This window comes from Piliocolobus tephrosceles, chromosome 1 (genome assembly GCF_002776525.5).
Source record: "Piliocolobus tephrosceles isolate RC106 chromosome 1, ASM277652v3, whole genome shotgun sequence".
NCBI classification, from domain to species: Eukaryota; Metazoa; Chordata; class Mammalia; order Primates; family Cercopithecidae; genus Piliocolobus; species Piliocolobus tephrosceles.
Window position 1 is genome coordinate 146,825,806 of NC_045434.1, and position 15,900 is coordinate 146,841,705.

Here is a 15,900-nt window from a genome sequence, read left to right on the forward strand (position 1 = left end):
CTTCCTGGTAGTTATGATTACACACCAGGGCTTTGACAAATGCAAGATTTTTAATTAAAGCACATCTATGCTCTTGTTTTTTCTCTTTGAGTTTCTCACCTGCATGCATTTTCTATTAGGTGTTGAGGTATGTAACAACTGCTCTGACAGATTGAGAATCTGATATTAAGTAGGATGTGTAAGAATGCAGGTGAAACAGATACCCTGCTCACACCCAAGCGCGTTTTTGCTTTCAATGGTTGTTAACCAAAAAAAAAAAAAAAAAAAAAAAAAAAAAAACTAGAGCACCTGCTTTCTTCCGTTGTTATTATCATTCTCATAATTCTTAAATTCTAATGAAAGTTAAAATTCCTGCGTTGAAACTAGATTTAAACAAATGATAGTTTGTTTCTGGTTTGCCCACAATTAACTTTCTTGATGAAAGATTGTTTCCTATTCCAAGGTAAAGAATTGTAGAAATGTGTGTAGTTGATTTTAGATGTAGCTATTTTAAAACTTTGCAGAAAATTATAATCATATTAACATAACTCATAAGTTAAAAAGGATTGGCGTTGGAGATCTAAATACTTGCCCCCGTCTTTAACAACCTCTTTCGCGTACCTTAAGCAAACTCACTTTACTACCCCTAATAGCCTAAAGATATTCTTAGGAATCTCTCAAGGTTATGTTTCTGAAAGCAATACAAGTATGATAGGCTTTATAAATGTGTGTTTGTTACTGTACAATTATTATTCATTACTTACCACTTCAAAAAATAAGTGTGTAACTTCAACCTGCCTGTGCTAAAAGATTAGGGTATATCTGTATGCCCTCAAGATCAATAACTTTTACTATGAAAATTCTCATGTGCAACTTTTAATCCTGTTAAATGAGCTGATCTTTTTTTTTACTAAAGGAGTCCTCATTAAGTTTCAAATAAAGAATGACAGTATTGCTGCTCACTTTCAAGCCATACCTTTGACTTTCCAAGCCACTTATAAGCTAAACAAGATGTAATATTGGGGATAGAAAATACTTTAGTTGAAAACCTTGAGTATCCCTGCTGGATCCTGGCTTGGCTTCTGACCTTTAGCAAATCACAGACTCCCTGTGAGTCAGATTTCCTCCAAACCTACATTGGCAATATGTAGCTTACAGAAACAGCTAGAAAACTGATACTTTTGAGATATTTTATTTTGAATGCTTTATATATAGTTACTGGAATAGTTATAACTCAACTCCCCATAGAAAGTTAATGTAGTCAATCCTTTATCTAATAATAGTACCCCTATCATGTGTATGTAGGAAGAAAATGGAGAAGAGGAGGGATGGAAAATGGGTATTTTATAACATGTGTGAAGGAGGCATGAAGAGGAAAATCATAAAATCAAATAGCTTATATTACAATTTCAAATAAAAAATGGCTATCTGATGTTGGCATACTCTAATCTTTAAAAATATTTTACAAATAAATAAGAGAAAACAAATACTAAGAGTTCTGAGGGACATTCATCAATCATGGAACTATGACCCCTCCATGGCTGCTAATGTCTTTGCAGAAATACATCTGATCTACCTTTCAAAATTATTGAATAAATATGCAATTATGAAATAGCATATCACTATTACTATATTTTTCTCTCTTCCTTCATTTTGTGCAGTAAACAGGAAGTCATTTGGGACCTCTTTTAATTATTTCTTTCTTTTCTTGTCTTTAGGAGTTGTACAGATGTTCTGTGCTGTATGATCTTCCTACTGTGTATTGTTGGCTACATTGTTTTAGGACTTGTGGGTGAGTACATACAGGTATAGAAAATATTTAACACTTGCTAATGGAATAACTAAGTCAGCGTCACGTATTAAACATTAATTATTGTCTTCCAAAAGCCTTCCTATCATTGATTGTTGTCTTTCCTGGAGGAAATGTGCCTCACCAGGATTTATCAGGTAGCAGACAATAAAAAATGAACATAAAACAGTTGAGTCAAAGGCAAGCCCAAATTACTTAAGTAAATACAATTATAAAGAAAAAAAGAGAAAAGTTTATGGTTCCTTTTTAATCATTGTTACTTTTGAAATTCTAATAAGCAACCAATTATGTTCATGTTGCTGTTTGCAAATAAGAACTAGGGCCTAGATCATTTTAGGTAATACTAATACATAAACTTTTCTTTTTATAAGCAAATTAGAAAGAAGGAACAATTACTAAGAATTTCACCAGATAATTCATTGACATACAAAAATTCTAGTCTCTTTGCCCAAGAGACATCTAGCAAAGAGATGCCTTGTTATTTATTAAGTTAAAGATTTTACTATGAAAGTGAAAATAAGAGAAGTATGGAGATTCTTTATTTGAATTTTGTTTTGTTTTGTTTTGTTTTTTTGAGACCCAGTCTCTCTGTGTCCCCAGGCTGGAGTGCAGTAGCACAATCTCGGCTCACTGCAACCTCCAACTCCCTGGTTCAAGTGATTCTCCTGTCTCAGCCTCCTGAGTAGCTGGGATTACAGGCATGCGCTACCATACCCAGTTCATTTTTATATATATATTTTTTTTAGTAGAGACAGGGTTTCACCATGTTGGCCAGGATGGTCTTGATCTCCTGACCTCATGATCTACCCACCTTGGCCTCCCAAAGTGCTGGGATTACAGGCATGAGCCACCATGCCTGGCCTATTTGAATTTTTTTTTAAACAACTACCAATGTTACTAGTATGAATATTTTCTGCAAAAAAAAGGTTTCACAATTGTATATGAATGGATCAAACTTTTTTTCCCCCAGAGACGTAGGTTCTGTCCCTTAAATTCTGACTTAGGAAACTTTAATATGTTATTATTGGGGTGAAAGTTGTGAAAGTCAGATATGAGCTAGTACCAGTAATTAATGGCATGGAGTCAATGTGGATAGAATGTATTAACAGAAAGGAAGTTATACCCTAACTGGGGAACAATGAAAAATATTTTTCCGTGCTCTTCAGTTTTTTCTTCTAATAAGATAAATACTTTGAGAACACCAATTGAAAGTCATTTCCAAAAGATAATCTCGATATTGCCATGCAAATCTACACAGAATTGGAGAATTCAAAAAATTAAGACAGGAAAATAGGGAGGGAGAGAAAAATAAAGGAGCATAAGTCACAAAGTAAATATATTCTTCTAAGATCTTCAGAACTTTCTTTCATTATTTCTTAAAGTGATTTAACTTCTAAACATTAATGAGGTTGTAGTACAATATGTAATCTCTAGAGTAAATATTATAATAAAATAAATTTTCTTACACAAAATTTAGAATTTTGGTTTCTCTCACTTTGGAACACATCTTTCTTATCTATGTTTTTTTTTTTTTTTTTTTTTTTTTTTTACTTTTCATCATAGAATTGAAATTTGTTACATAAGTGAAAGATTTGGAATCAGGTACATCTAGAGTTTCATCATTTTTTTGATGGTCTTGGGTTACTTACTCAACCTCAGTTTTCTTACCTGGAAAATATGGAAACATTACCCACTTTTCAGGGCTGTTGTGAGGAGTAAATGAAATAATACCTAACTATACCAATAATGCTGCATAACAGTTCTGGGTAGTAGTTTGTTTACTACCATTGTATAACTGAGTTGTTCTGAACTTTAATAAATTTCTTTTCAATATAATTTACAATATTATTGCCATGGCAACCCATAATTTGGGCTATTAAAGTTTGACTGCACACAGGAACTTCACAAAGATCTCTTCCTGTGACCAGAATCTTTTCACTAGGAGACCTTATTCCTTCATCAAATAAGTCTCTCCTCTGTATCTCAAAGCCAGTCTAATGTAGTCCACAGAAAAATGCTTTGTGTCCTTATATAGAGTGGGAAAACCCACTGCCACTCTCCTGTAAACAAAACAGAGGAGTGTATGCCATTATTTTCTCTGGAGCAAGATAAGAAATTTGCCTTTCTTTTTCCCAGAACTCCAAATTCAGTTTGTAAATGTCTTAATTCACATAAGGAAATTGGCAGATAAATGTTACTCAATAAAAAACTATATTGAGTAGTAAATTAATTCAGTGATGTCTCCAGATTAATCCCAATTCCACTGATTAAAATGAGTGACTCACAAAATTCACTAAATATATATACTTTTTTTCATCCCTGAACTATAAATAGCCTTACTGGCTTCACTTCAAGATAAACTTAATTCTTTGATTATATCTAATGTTGGACTAAAAGAAGCACGAGGGGAAACTATGGCAGAGGTTACTAGAAGTGTGAAGGACTTTTTAACATGCAAGAATATATACCTTCATCTGAGAAAATATGATGCTAAGTCAGTTTCACTGATGTGTTATAGGTATTTTGGTGTCTTTTGCCAACTGTATTAGTGCCTTTGTAGATTTATCTGTCATCCATGATCTTTTCGTAAAGAAGTGTTTTCATGAAAGAGACATGTTTTTTTCTTGTTTTTACAAAATCTGCTGAGAGAAACTGTTATTTGCCCTTTATGCGGAATATGGCCAGCTAGGGTAATACTTCAATACAACGGAGATACTTAACATTTGATTGATGAACAGCAGAACCTTTGTTCAAGTGGATGAAGTGGAGTCTGGGTAGAAGTAATCAAATCTTGAAAGATCAAACTAACCTTTATGATAATAACCCTCCTTTGTCCTACTTTGGTGATGATTACTATTCAATTATTGTACTAATTAGAAAAAATGAATATTTATTATGCAAATTATTCTTTGCTATACTTATTGCTGTCATTAAGTATACAATAATAGCACAATTTTAACATTCAATAAATTTTTATGTCGAGGCGTGGTGGCCATGGCTCATACCTCTAACCCCAGCACTTCGGGAGGCCAAGACTGGCCAATAGCTTGAGCTCATGAGTTTGGGACCAGCCTGGGCAACATGGAGAATTCCTGTCCCTACAAGAAATACAAAAATTAGACAGGTGTTGTGGTGTGCTCCTGTAGTCTCAGCTACTTGGGAGGTTGAGGTGGGAGGATGGCTTGAGCCTGGAAGGCAGATGTTGCAGTGAGCTGAGATCACACCACTGCACTCCAGCCTGGGTGATAGAGCCAGACTTTGTCTCAAAAATAAATAAGTAAGTAAATAATTTTAATTTGTTTTCTTTTTAAGTTGATTACTCTTTGGGTGATTTAGTTCATTATTGTATTTACTTAGGAAGTGCTTGAAGTTACGATCCAAAGTTTGTTTTGGTTTTGCTTTTTTTAACCTTTCCCAGGGGTAATTATCTCTAGTAGCTGAGAAAGTAAGAAGTTAACAAGAAAGTTAATGCAAACAAGACCAGAACTCTGTCACCATGCTGTAAGAAACTCAAGCTCTGTGTAGCAGCTATGTGGAGGAGTCCGGGCCAACAGACTCAGCTGGGCTCCCAGGAATAATTAGTGTCCACTATCAGCCCAGCTGGGTTTTCTGAAGCCCCAGTCAACACCTGACTGTATGAGAGATCCCAAGGGAGAATTAAGCCCTTCCCAAAATTCCTGACACCCCAAATCATGAGCAAAATAAAAATTTGTTGTATTAAGACAGCAAGTTTGGGGTGCAACAATAGATAAGCAGAACAAAATTTGGTACCTGGAAGTGGGATGCTGGTTTAACAAAACCTACAATACAGGCATTGGTTTTGAGACCAGGTGGTGTTCAGAAATCCAGTGGGTTTTGTGGAGGCTGCCGGTGAGTGTGAAAGAAAATGAGAAAGACGTGATTGGAAGCAGCGGGGAAGGGCACCTCGCTATGTAGTGGTGAAAAGTCTGGCATCACTGTTGCTGTGGTAATGAGGGATGTAGAAAATGTACCTAATGAATTCAATGATCTAGATAAAGAAATCATCCTTAGGAGAGTAGCTAACTCTGCTGAACCTTGTCCACACTTGGACCTGACTTAGGTGATGAGATCTAGACCTTAAGCCTGAGCCTGATGAGGTAATTGGATGAAGTTTCTGGGGATTTTGAGAGAAGATAAGTGTATTTACATTAGAAGGGAACATATTTTTTAAAAAAAGAAAAAAATGCTGGGTAGAGGGTGGACTACGGTATCCTTAATACATGGCTGCAAATTATTTGTCATTTTTCCCATTGAGAAGGAGGATCTGCAATCCTTTCCCCTTGAATACAGTCAGGCTTGTGATTGCTTCTTTAATAGAGAAATGAACCAAGCCAAAGCAGAGCAGTAAAGAGCCTTGACATGCAGGTAATTTATAGATCAGTAGAAAAGATTAAAGGAATTGCATCATGGCTTGAATGGAGACAGTGGATCTGAAAATACCAAGTAGAGAAAGAAAGAAATGTACATAATTACATAAGGCTAAATTCTCATACTCAGCCTTAATCCTTCATAGAAAAAGGTAGAGAATAAACAAAATAGTTAATAATAAAGTAGTCAAAATTGACCTCATCATTTCTGATATTAAATTATATGTTCGTTGTTTTGGGGCAATAATACAGTCACATCTATTTTTTCATTTATTACTTAAGGAAATCTAGCATATCACACTCTTTCCTGACCTAAACTTTCCCAAAACACCAAGGAGGGAGCAACCTGATTTCCAATCTCTAGGTGGAGAGACTTTGTAGTGTTCTGGAGATCTGACATTTTGGTTGTGCCATTTAGTATCATTTCATAGTCCGTTGCTCATCTTAATCTTCCCACTGCTGTAGTGGCTTCCCAATCCAAGACTACTGCTTTTTAAGTATTTCAGCAATATTCAAACATTGGTTCCCAAAGCATGACAAGGGTCAGAATAGGTGCATTCAAACTGGCTTCTTGCTTGATCAGAACTAGCCCTTACTCTTAGGCGCCGCTTTTAAGCCTAGGACCCCAGCCCAGTCTCTTCCTCCATGGTAAGTTCCCTTTGAGGGTATTTTTATCCTTTTTGTCCAGCAAGCCTAGTTCAGGGTCAATCTGATCTATTCTAATTAAAATCTCAGCGAGAAAAGTTTGACATCTTATCTCTTCCTTCTCTTAAAGCGAATTGGTCTTCCTCTATCCCAATAAACATGAGGAAGGAAGAAAGCATATTTTCATAACTAAGAGAAGTCACTCAAGTGACCGTTTGAAGAACAAAGATAATTCCAAGATGACTTTTTCATTCTGCCTATACAAAGAAGCAGTGAACAGTTTCTCTTACTAATAAACACATAAATATATATTTTAAATTTAATTTAATTTTTTAGCTTTATGAGCTATGATTGACACATTTTTAAAAGTATATATTTAAGGTGTACAACCTGGTATTTTAGTATATATATATATATCTTGTGTAAAGATCTCCACAATCAGGCTAACATATATATCACCTGACATAGTTACTTTTGTTTGTAAGTGAGTGTTTGGAAAGAACAGTTAAGATATATTCTCTTAGCAAATTTCGAGAATAAAACACACATCTACAGCCATCTGATCTTTGACAAACCTGAGAGAAACAAGAAATGGGGAAAGGATTCCCTATTTAATAAATGGTGCTGGGAAAATTGGCTAGCCATAAGTAGAAAGCTGAAACTGGATCCTTTCCTTACTCCTTATATGAAAATTAATTCAAGATGGATTAGAGACTTAAATGTTAGACCTAGTACCATAAAAACCCTAGAAGAAAATCTAGGTAGTACCATTCAGGACATAGGCATGGGCAAGGACTTCATGTCTAAAACACCAAAAGCAACGGCAACAAAAGCCAGAATTGACAAATGGGATCTAATTAAACTAAAGAGCTTCTGCACAGCAAAAGAAACTACCATTAGAGTGAACAGGCAACCTACAGAATGGGAGAAAATTTTTGCAATCTACTCATCTGACAAAGGGCTAATATCCAGAACCTACAAAGAACTCAAACAAATTTACAAGAAAAAAACAAACAACCCCATCAAAAAGTGGGCAAATGATATGAACAGACATTTCTCAAAAGAAGACATTCATACAACCAACAGACACATGAAAAAATGCTCATCACCACTGGCCATCAGAGAAATGCAAATCAAAACCATAATGAGATACCATCTCACATCAGTTAGAATGGCAATCATAAAAAAGTCAGGAAACAACAGGTGCTGAAGAGGATGTGGAGAAATAGGAACCCTTTTACACTGTTGGTGGGATTGTAAACTAGTTCAACCATTATGGAAAGCAGTATGGCAATTCCTCAAGGATCTAGAACTAGATGTACCATATGACCCAGCCATCCCATTACTGGGTATATACCCAAAGGATTATAAATCATGCTGCTATAAAGACACATGCACACGTATGTTTATTGCGGCACTATTCACAATAGCAAAGACTTGGAATCAACCCAAATGTCCATCTGTGACAGACTGGATTAAGAAAATGTGGCACATATACACTATGGACTACTATGCAGCCATAAAAAAGGATGAGTTTGTGTCCTTTGTAGGGACATGGATGCAGCTGGAAACCATCATTCTCAGCAAACTATCACAAGAACAGAAAACCAAACACCGCATGTTCTCACTCATAGGTGGGAACTGAACAATGAGATCACTTGGACTCGGGAAGGGGAACATCACACACCGGGGCCTATCATGGGGAGGGGGGAGGGGGGAGGGATTGCATTGGGAGTTATAGCTGATGTAAATGACGAGTTGATAGCTGTTGACGAGTTGATGGGTGCAGCACACCAACATGGCACAAGTATACATATGTAACAAACCTGCACGTTATGCACATGTACCCTAGAACTTAAAGTATAATAATAATAAAAATAAAATAAAATAAAAATAAAAATAAAAATAAAAAATAAATAAAATATATTATTAACTATAGTCAATACTGTAAATCAGATCTATAGAACTTATTCATCTTATAACTGAAAGTTCATACTCTTTATCCATTATCTCCTAATTTCTCCCACATCCCCAGATCCTGGCAACAACCGTTCTACTCTCTACTTCTGTGTGTTGGAGTCTTTTAGATTTCACATATAAAGGATATCATGCAATATTTTTCTTCTAGGTCTGGTTTATTACACTTAGCATAATGTCCTCTAGGTTCATTCATGTTGTCACAACTTGGCAGGATTTTCGTCTTTTTTAAGGCTTAAAAATATTCCATTTTGTGTGTATATGTGTATGTATGTATACACACACACACACACACACAAGCGCACATACACTATAATTTCTTTATCCATTCAACTACTGATCGATACTTAAATTGATTCCAAATCTTGGCTATTGTGAATAATGCTGCAATGGACATGGGAGTACAGCTATCTCTTCGACATACTGAGTTCAAATCTTTTGGGTAAATATCCAGATGTGGGACTGCTGGATCATATGATAATTCTATTTTTAATTTTTTGAGTGACCTCCATGCTATCATTCATAATGGCTATACTAATTCACATTCCTACTAACAGTATACAAGAATTCCCTTTTTCTCTACGCCTTCTCAACACTTATCTCTTGTCTTTTTTATAATAACCATCTGTACCTCACTAGGCATCCTGTTGTTCTAATTTGGGAGCTTGGTGATGTGACCACAATATTCATTGCAAGAGGAAACTGGCAATTGGGAATGAGTATAACTGGAAATTACATTGTGCTGTTACTCTACTTTGGAACTAAAGTAAACCTATCAGATCACAGCTTGGAAACATTGTTTTAGCCGAGTAAAATCATATCTCACAATTAAAAAGTAAGAATTTTTAGAAATTCCAGTTCTATTGCTTTTTAAATGGTTCCAGGGAACTTTTCTTAAATGTTCATTGTATTTATAACCAGAATCAGTATTAAATGTCCTTTTGCATTCTTTACAAATGTATAAATATTTACAAATTAAATTACAAACCTATACTTCCTTTTATTTTGGAAGTCTTCGTATTGAAAAGAAAGCACTTAGGTTTCACTGTTACTTGAGCAGATTTTTTAGTATTGAGTGAGTTTTTACTGTTTTTTTTATTTTGTTGAGTGCATACATGGTAGATGATTTTAAGTGGAATATTGTTATCATGAGAGGGACTGATTTGTGCTCAAGGACATGACCCTAAACTCACCATTGGGTAGAAGAGGCCACCTGTGAAATGATAAACATCATTTTTCTTATCTAAGCAACAGTATACAGGGCTGCTTCCAAAAATGTTTCTATAGCAGCAGTGTTATCAACACAGATTTTCAAGTTCCGTATCATGTGTCCTATTATCTGCTTCATTGCATTTGTAAATTGCTTGTGTTAAAAAGCCATAAGCACAATTTGGCAGGCCTGTTCCTCACATATTAAAACAGTTAAAATGTACCTTTAAGGGATACAAAGTAATGATTTGAAAGCCAACATTCCCAACCAGCAAGTGTTTAGGGAATGCCTTCCCTGCCCCAAACAGATTTGCAGTTAATTTTTAAGTGTCAGTGCAAGCAGTTGGTCTAATCACATTTTCTCCTTGACAGAGGGCTTTTAAATGGCTGCAACTCCTGACTCAACCCTAGAGCACAACAAGAACATGCTTTGCAAATGTTTGAAAATGAGAGATAATGTTAGATCATAATGCTCGCTCCTGGTATTTCAGAAACATGCATTTCCTCGATATGAGTGAAAAGATAATTTGCCTGAATAAATTTTTCACCATCTCTTACCAATCTTTGGTTATCTGCTATGAATTTCCCTAATAGAATTCTTTTACAAATAATTTCTCTTCTCTCTTCTCTTTCTGTTTTATGCTATGAATTTCCCTAATAGAATTCTTTTACAAATAATTTCTCTTCTCTCTTCTCTTTCTGTTTTATACACACAAGACACACATGTGCACATGCACAAACATGAGTCATCTTCACTTAAAGTGGGTTTTAAAAATTTTCTAAAACAGTGAGATAATGAAAAAAGATGATTGAGCCAGATTTGTATTGGTTTTATTCACCAACATAACCCAAGTAGTTTAATTCTAGAGCCTGTGCTCTTGAACACTACACTATACTGTATTTTTTTAAATAAAGACAATAAATGATGAATAAGTAATGAAGGTTACTGAGAGAGTAATGAAGGTTACAGAACCCCATGATCCTCAGCTAATGCTTTTCTCTTCCTCCTTCCCCTCCCACCTCCTCTAATTCCACACTGAGTTGGGCTTAACACAGCCAGTATCCAAGAACAGTTTGGGGCATAAATGAAAGGCAGGTATTCTTCTGCCATCAAAGATCAACAATCTATTATCTTCAGTCTCGCCCCTCTGAGACTGATATGGGTCACTTTGCTGCAGTGCCATTGTTAATTTTCAGTAATTAAAAAAAAAAAACCTGGCGCGGTGGCTCAAGCCTGTAATCCCAGCACTTTGGGAGGCCGAGACGGGCGGATCACGAGGTCAGAAGATCGAGACCATCCTGGCTAACACGGTGAAACCCCGTCGCTACTAAAAAATACAAAAAACTAGCCGGGCGAGGTGGCGGGCGCCTGTAGTCCCAGCTACTCGGGAGGCTGAGGCAGGAGAAGGGCTAAACCCAGGAGGCGGAGCTTGCAGTGAGCTGAGATTGCACCACTGCACTCCAGCCTGGGCGACAGAGCGAGACTCCGTCTCAAAAAAAAAAAAAAAATTAGCCTCTATTATGTACAAACTAAAAAGGGGAGTGTATTCTTTATCATAATCCACACCTAAATAGTTGGTTTTCTTTCCTTTAGTTAATTCTTGTACTATGGAATAAATAAAATTATTTTAGGCAATGTTTCATTCTTTGGCAAGAAAAACCTCAAAGGATTTCATGGGCCTCTCAAAAAAGTGTTATTTACTAGTAGATGTTAATGAGTATTACACGTAACATTTTCAGATATAACACATTGCATCGATTTTTAGGAACCATGAGAGCTACTTCATATAAAGCAAGAAGATGTGGCTAATTATAGAACCACAGTTAAGCAAGTAAAGACCAAGACCAAAAACCCTGAATAGGGGGTGGCCTCGACCTCTTCCAAGAAAATTTGAATAGGAAGACAAGGACCTACCTGAACAGAACCTTTACCATGGAATTCACAGCTGACACTAACAACTAAAAAAATCTCCCTGTAGTTCATCATAGAAAATCCTAAGATGCTAACTCTCCATCCATATCTGAAATTATGCTTTACCCTGCTTTCTGTGTAAGCACCACACTGGTCTCCTGTCTGTCCTCAGTACCCATCACACTCCCACCCCTCACAGGCCCTGTGTCCATGTTGTTCATGTGCTGGAAGCCTCTTGGGCCTCTATTCATTTTTGAGGTCTCATCTTCTGAATCACTTCTTCAGAAACATCATCCCTGACTTCCCTCATGTGATCATCTGCCTCTGTGAATCATGCTTTTCATGCCACATATTGCTCCTTTGTAGCATGTGTCAGAATTGGAATTTTACATTTATTTGTGCAGTTAATTCATTAAAATCTATTTATCCCAACAGACTGTAGGCTTTGGGAGAGCAAGGACTATTATATTCCCAGGGTCTAGCTTGGTGCTGGCACAGAGGAAGCACTCAAAAAATATTTGTAGAATGAATGAAGAAATTATTTGTACAATGAATGAAGGAAAAAAACCCCATAAACTCCTGTCATTATTTCAACTACTGCCTTACCTTAAAAATGATAATGGAAAACCTATCTGCTAATGTGAATGAAAATCTTAAATAAAATCTTGAATACTGGTGGTCTAACATCGACTTAGAATAATCAGAAAATTAAGTGTGTTAAATTAATCAGCAAAAAGTCAAATGCAAAAAAAAAAAACACACTTGTTATAAAAAACTGACTTTCATTTCTTGGTAATTTGGTTGTTTTTCTGTTTTCTTAAATTCTGTGCCTATTTTTTACAAATCTGTTTTAAGGATATGCTTTGCTTTGTCCCTTCTTTTACATCCTATTCTCACTCCTTCCAATTCATAGACCTTGAAATTTAGGTGTATCTTCATGCTCTTTGCTACTGCTGTTTCATGTAGCAGTAAATTCTGATTAAAGATAGTCTGAAAACCATATACATATATATATATGTATATGTATATGTATAGACAGTCTGAAAACCATGTGTGTATATATACATATAAAGTCTGAAAACCATATATATACACACACACATACACACACATATATATACACATATATACACACACATATATATGTAGTTGTTGTTTTTGTTGTTGTTGTTTTTGAGACGGAGTCTCACTCTGTCCCCCAGGCTGGAGTGCAGTGGCTGGATCTCCGCTCACTGCAAGCTCCGCCTCCCAGGTTCACGCCATTCTCCTGCCTCAGTCTCCCTAGTAGCTGGGACTACAGGCGGCCACCACCACGCCCGGCTAATTTTTTTGTATTTTTAGTAGAGACAGGGTTTCACCGTGTTAGCCAGGATGGTCTCCATCTCCTGACCTCGTGATCCACCCATCTCGGCCTCCCAAAGTGCTGGGATTACAGGCTTGAGCCACTGCGCCTGGCCTCAACCTTACATATTTTTTTTTTTTTTTTTTTTTTTTTTTTTTTTATTATACTTTAAGTTTGCTAAATGTCTTGCTGTATATGTCTGAAGTCCCGCTCTTTAATGGGCTGGTCACTTGTTCAGAATATGGGCTGGGCATTTTTCATTTTCCCCTCCAAATCTAATCTTTATTCTCCTCATCCTGCTCTGTCCCTTGGGAATCTGGCATTTATGAGTTACACCAAGTGGCTCTCTTGTCCTCTGGCTTCCAATTTGGTGAGATGGGAGGGTAGGAGCCTGAGTCTGTAGATTTCTGCCTTTGACTCTCTTGCTGATGGGTCACAACAGGTTGGCTACACCTCTCTAAGGCTCCTGCTCCCCTCAGTGCTGTCAGTGAGCTCTCTCCATTCAGATTGGCCTCCTGGATTTGGGTTACCCCTCCTGTGCCTCTTCAGGCCTAGGGGTGGAAATGGCTCCCTATTGGTGCCAACCTCTGGGTTCTACATCAGCTCCTGCTTATTTCCCTTCATGCTGTTCATGCTTTTATGAATATCTCCTTTATTAAACTCTACTCAACTATTCTATATGAGTTTAACACCTGTTTCCTGCTAGGACCCTGCCATACTCTAGCAAACAGCTCCCCAGCCTCGAAACGCATTGTTTCCTACAAGGGGATATAACTGGCTCATCAGGGGATTATTCTACCATTCCATTATGCCAGCTACTTCTGGTTGAATGGGGCTTAGTGTTGGTCATCTATGCTGATAAATGTGTTGCGTACACGTTGTTAGAAGCCTGGTCATCCTTTGTGAGTACAAGTCCATGTTATCAAAACCCACACATAATCTTCATCTCTGTTATGGTTACTTTATTACAAAATCATTGAATGAGTGGTTTCCATCTTGATTATTGAAAACTACCTCTACAGAAGGGGCTTCACTAAGCAGCCACATGAGACATAAGTATCTTCATATTCTGGGTCCATTTAGAGGTCAATCCTTGTAGTTATTTCTCAAACTTCCTGGACATTGATTGTCTAATATTTTTCTTTTCTAGTCCATGACATTGTAGCCAAATCATGGCCTCTATCTGTAAATAGATTAAATGATTCAGATCTTCTACTCTTCCGGTCAAAGTAGACAACCAGAAGAATTTACCCTAGTCAATGGCAACAGATCCTCCACAGCCATCTATAAATCTGGTTTAATTTTTTCCTTCTCAGTCTGCTGATCAAAGGTACCTTTCCATGATTAAATTCCCATGATCAAAGAGACCTTTTCATGTATGTGTTTCTTTAACACATACCTATTGGCATCGGAAGTTAATATATTGTTATTGTAAGAATTCTTCTTATGTAACTTTGTTGAGCCTTTGTGACATTCTGACACATTGTAGGAATATGCCATTTCCATTGGGAATGAAGTGCTGCTAGGCACAACCACCTCTAGACTTGATGGACCAAATAGTATCCTTTAAACATCATGATGGGAAGCTCATGCCATTGGGTGTTCATTCAGGGACAAGGGGCTATTTCTCAAAAGAAGAATAGTTATTTTCTGAAAAAAACACAGATTTTCTTCAACACCCTGGAGACCTCTACTGTGACTCTCTAATAAGCATTTGCCACAGGTCCCATAAAGTGTCTTGCTTTTGACAGGTAGTTTAGACCCAGTGGCACACTTGTTTGTACAGTAGTCTGGATTATCTGAAAAGTATTTTATTTCTCTGAGCTCTACTCAAATCTGGCAACTAATAAGTATTGCACCCCTTTTAATAGCAGAAAATGTAAGATGCAGTAACTTATCTTTCACTATGGAGAAGATATAATTACTGGAACCCTCAGGAACTTTACTGAGGTGGAAGACTCCTGTATTGTCATAAAATTTTTCTCCTATCCATTAGCACACAAGTGTCTGTATAAGGCATCAAGATTATATGCTAATCACTATTCCCCAGATCTTATCAGCATGATGCTATGAATATAATGAATCTGTGTGGCAACCTGTAGAGTAAAAGATATTTTCAAAACCCTGTGGACTAAATTGTGGCAAAGAGCTAGAAAGTCATATACCATTGAGGGAAGAAAGTAAAGATGTGATAGTATCCTTGCCAGATAAAAGCAAATACCCCTAAGGTTATCTACTTATTGGAAAAAGTAGAAAGCATTTGTTTGATCTATTGCTGTATCCAAAGTGACAGAGATTGTTTTGATTTGTTCTAGTACAGAGACAATAACTTGAAGAACAGCTGAAATTAAGGCCATGACTTGGTTGAGCTTAAGAGAATACACTAACAATCTTTAGAACCTGTCTTCCCTCTGCACTGCCAATCAGTATCATACATAGTTTCCTTAGGAAGAATGTGCTAAGAAATAGTATTATACTAAATATGAGATGTATTCATCTCTATATTTTCAGAGTTTATGTGTGCCTATAGCATTCATTCATGAATGACCAAATAAATAGAAATGTGACAATTGACAATTCAGTATGAATGAGTGAATGAAAGGGAGTTTGATCGTATTCTAGACTGGAATTTTAAAAT

At 36.5% G+C, this 15,900-nt stretch overlaps 1 protein-coding gene across 1 annotated transcript in view; it reads left to right on the top strand.

The window, feature by feature from the left end:
- The first annotated feature begins 1,701 nt into the window (after nt 1-1,701).
- SLC44A5 (solute carrier family 44 member 5) overlaps nt 1,702-15,900 on the top strand; it is a 95,641-nt gene continuing 81,442 nt past the window's right edge. The window contains exon 1 of the mRNA XM_023207172.1: nt 1,702-1,771. Within this exon, the coding sequence (XP_023062940.1) occupies nt 1,723-1,771 (49 nt within the window). The 5' untranslated portion in view covers nt 1,702-1,722. The remainder of the gene's footprint in view (nt 1,772-15,900) is intronic.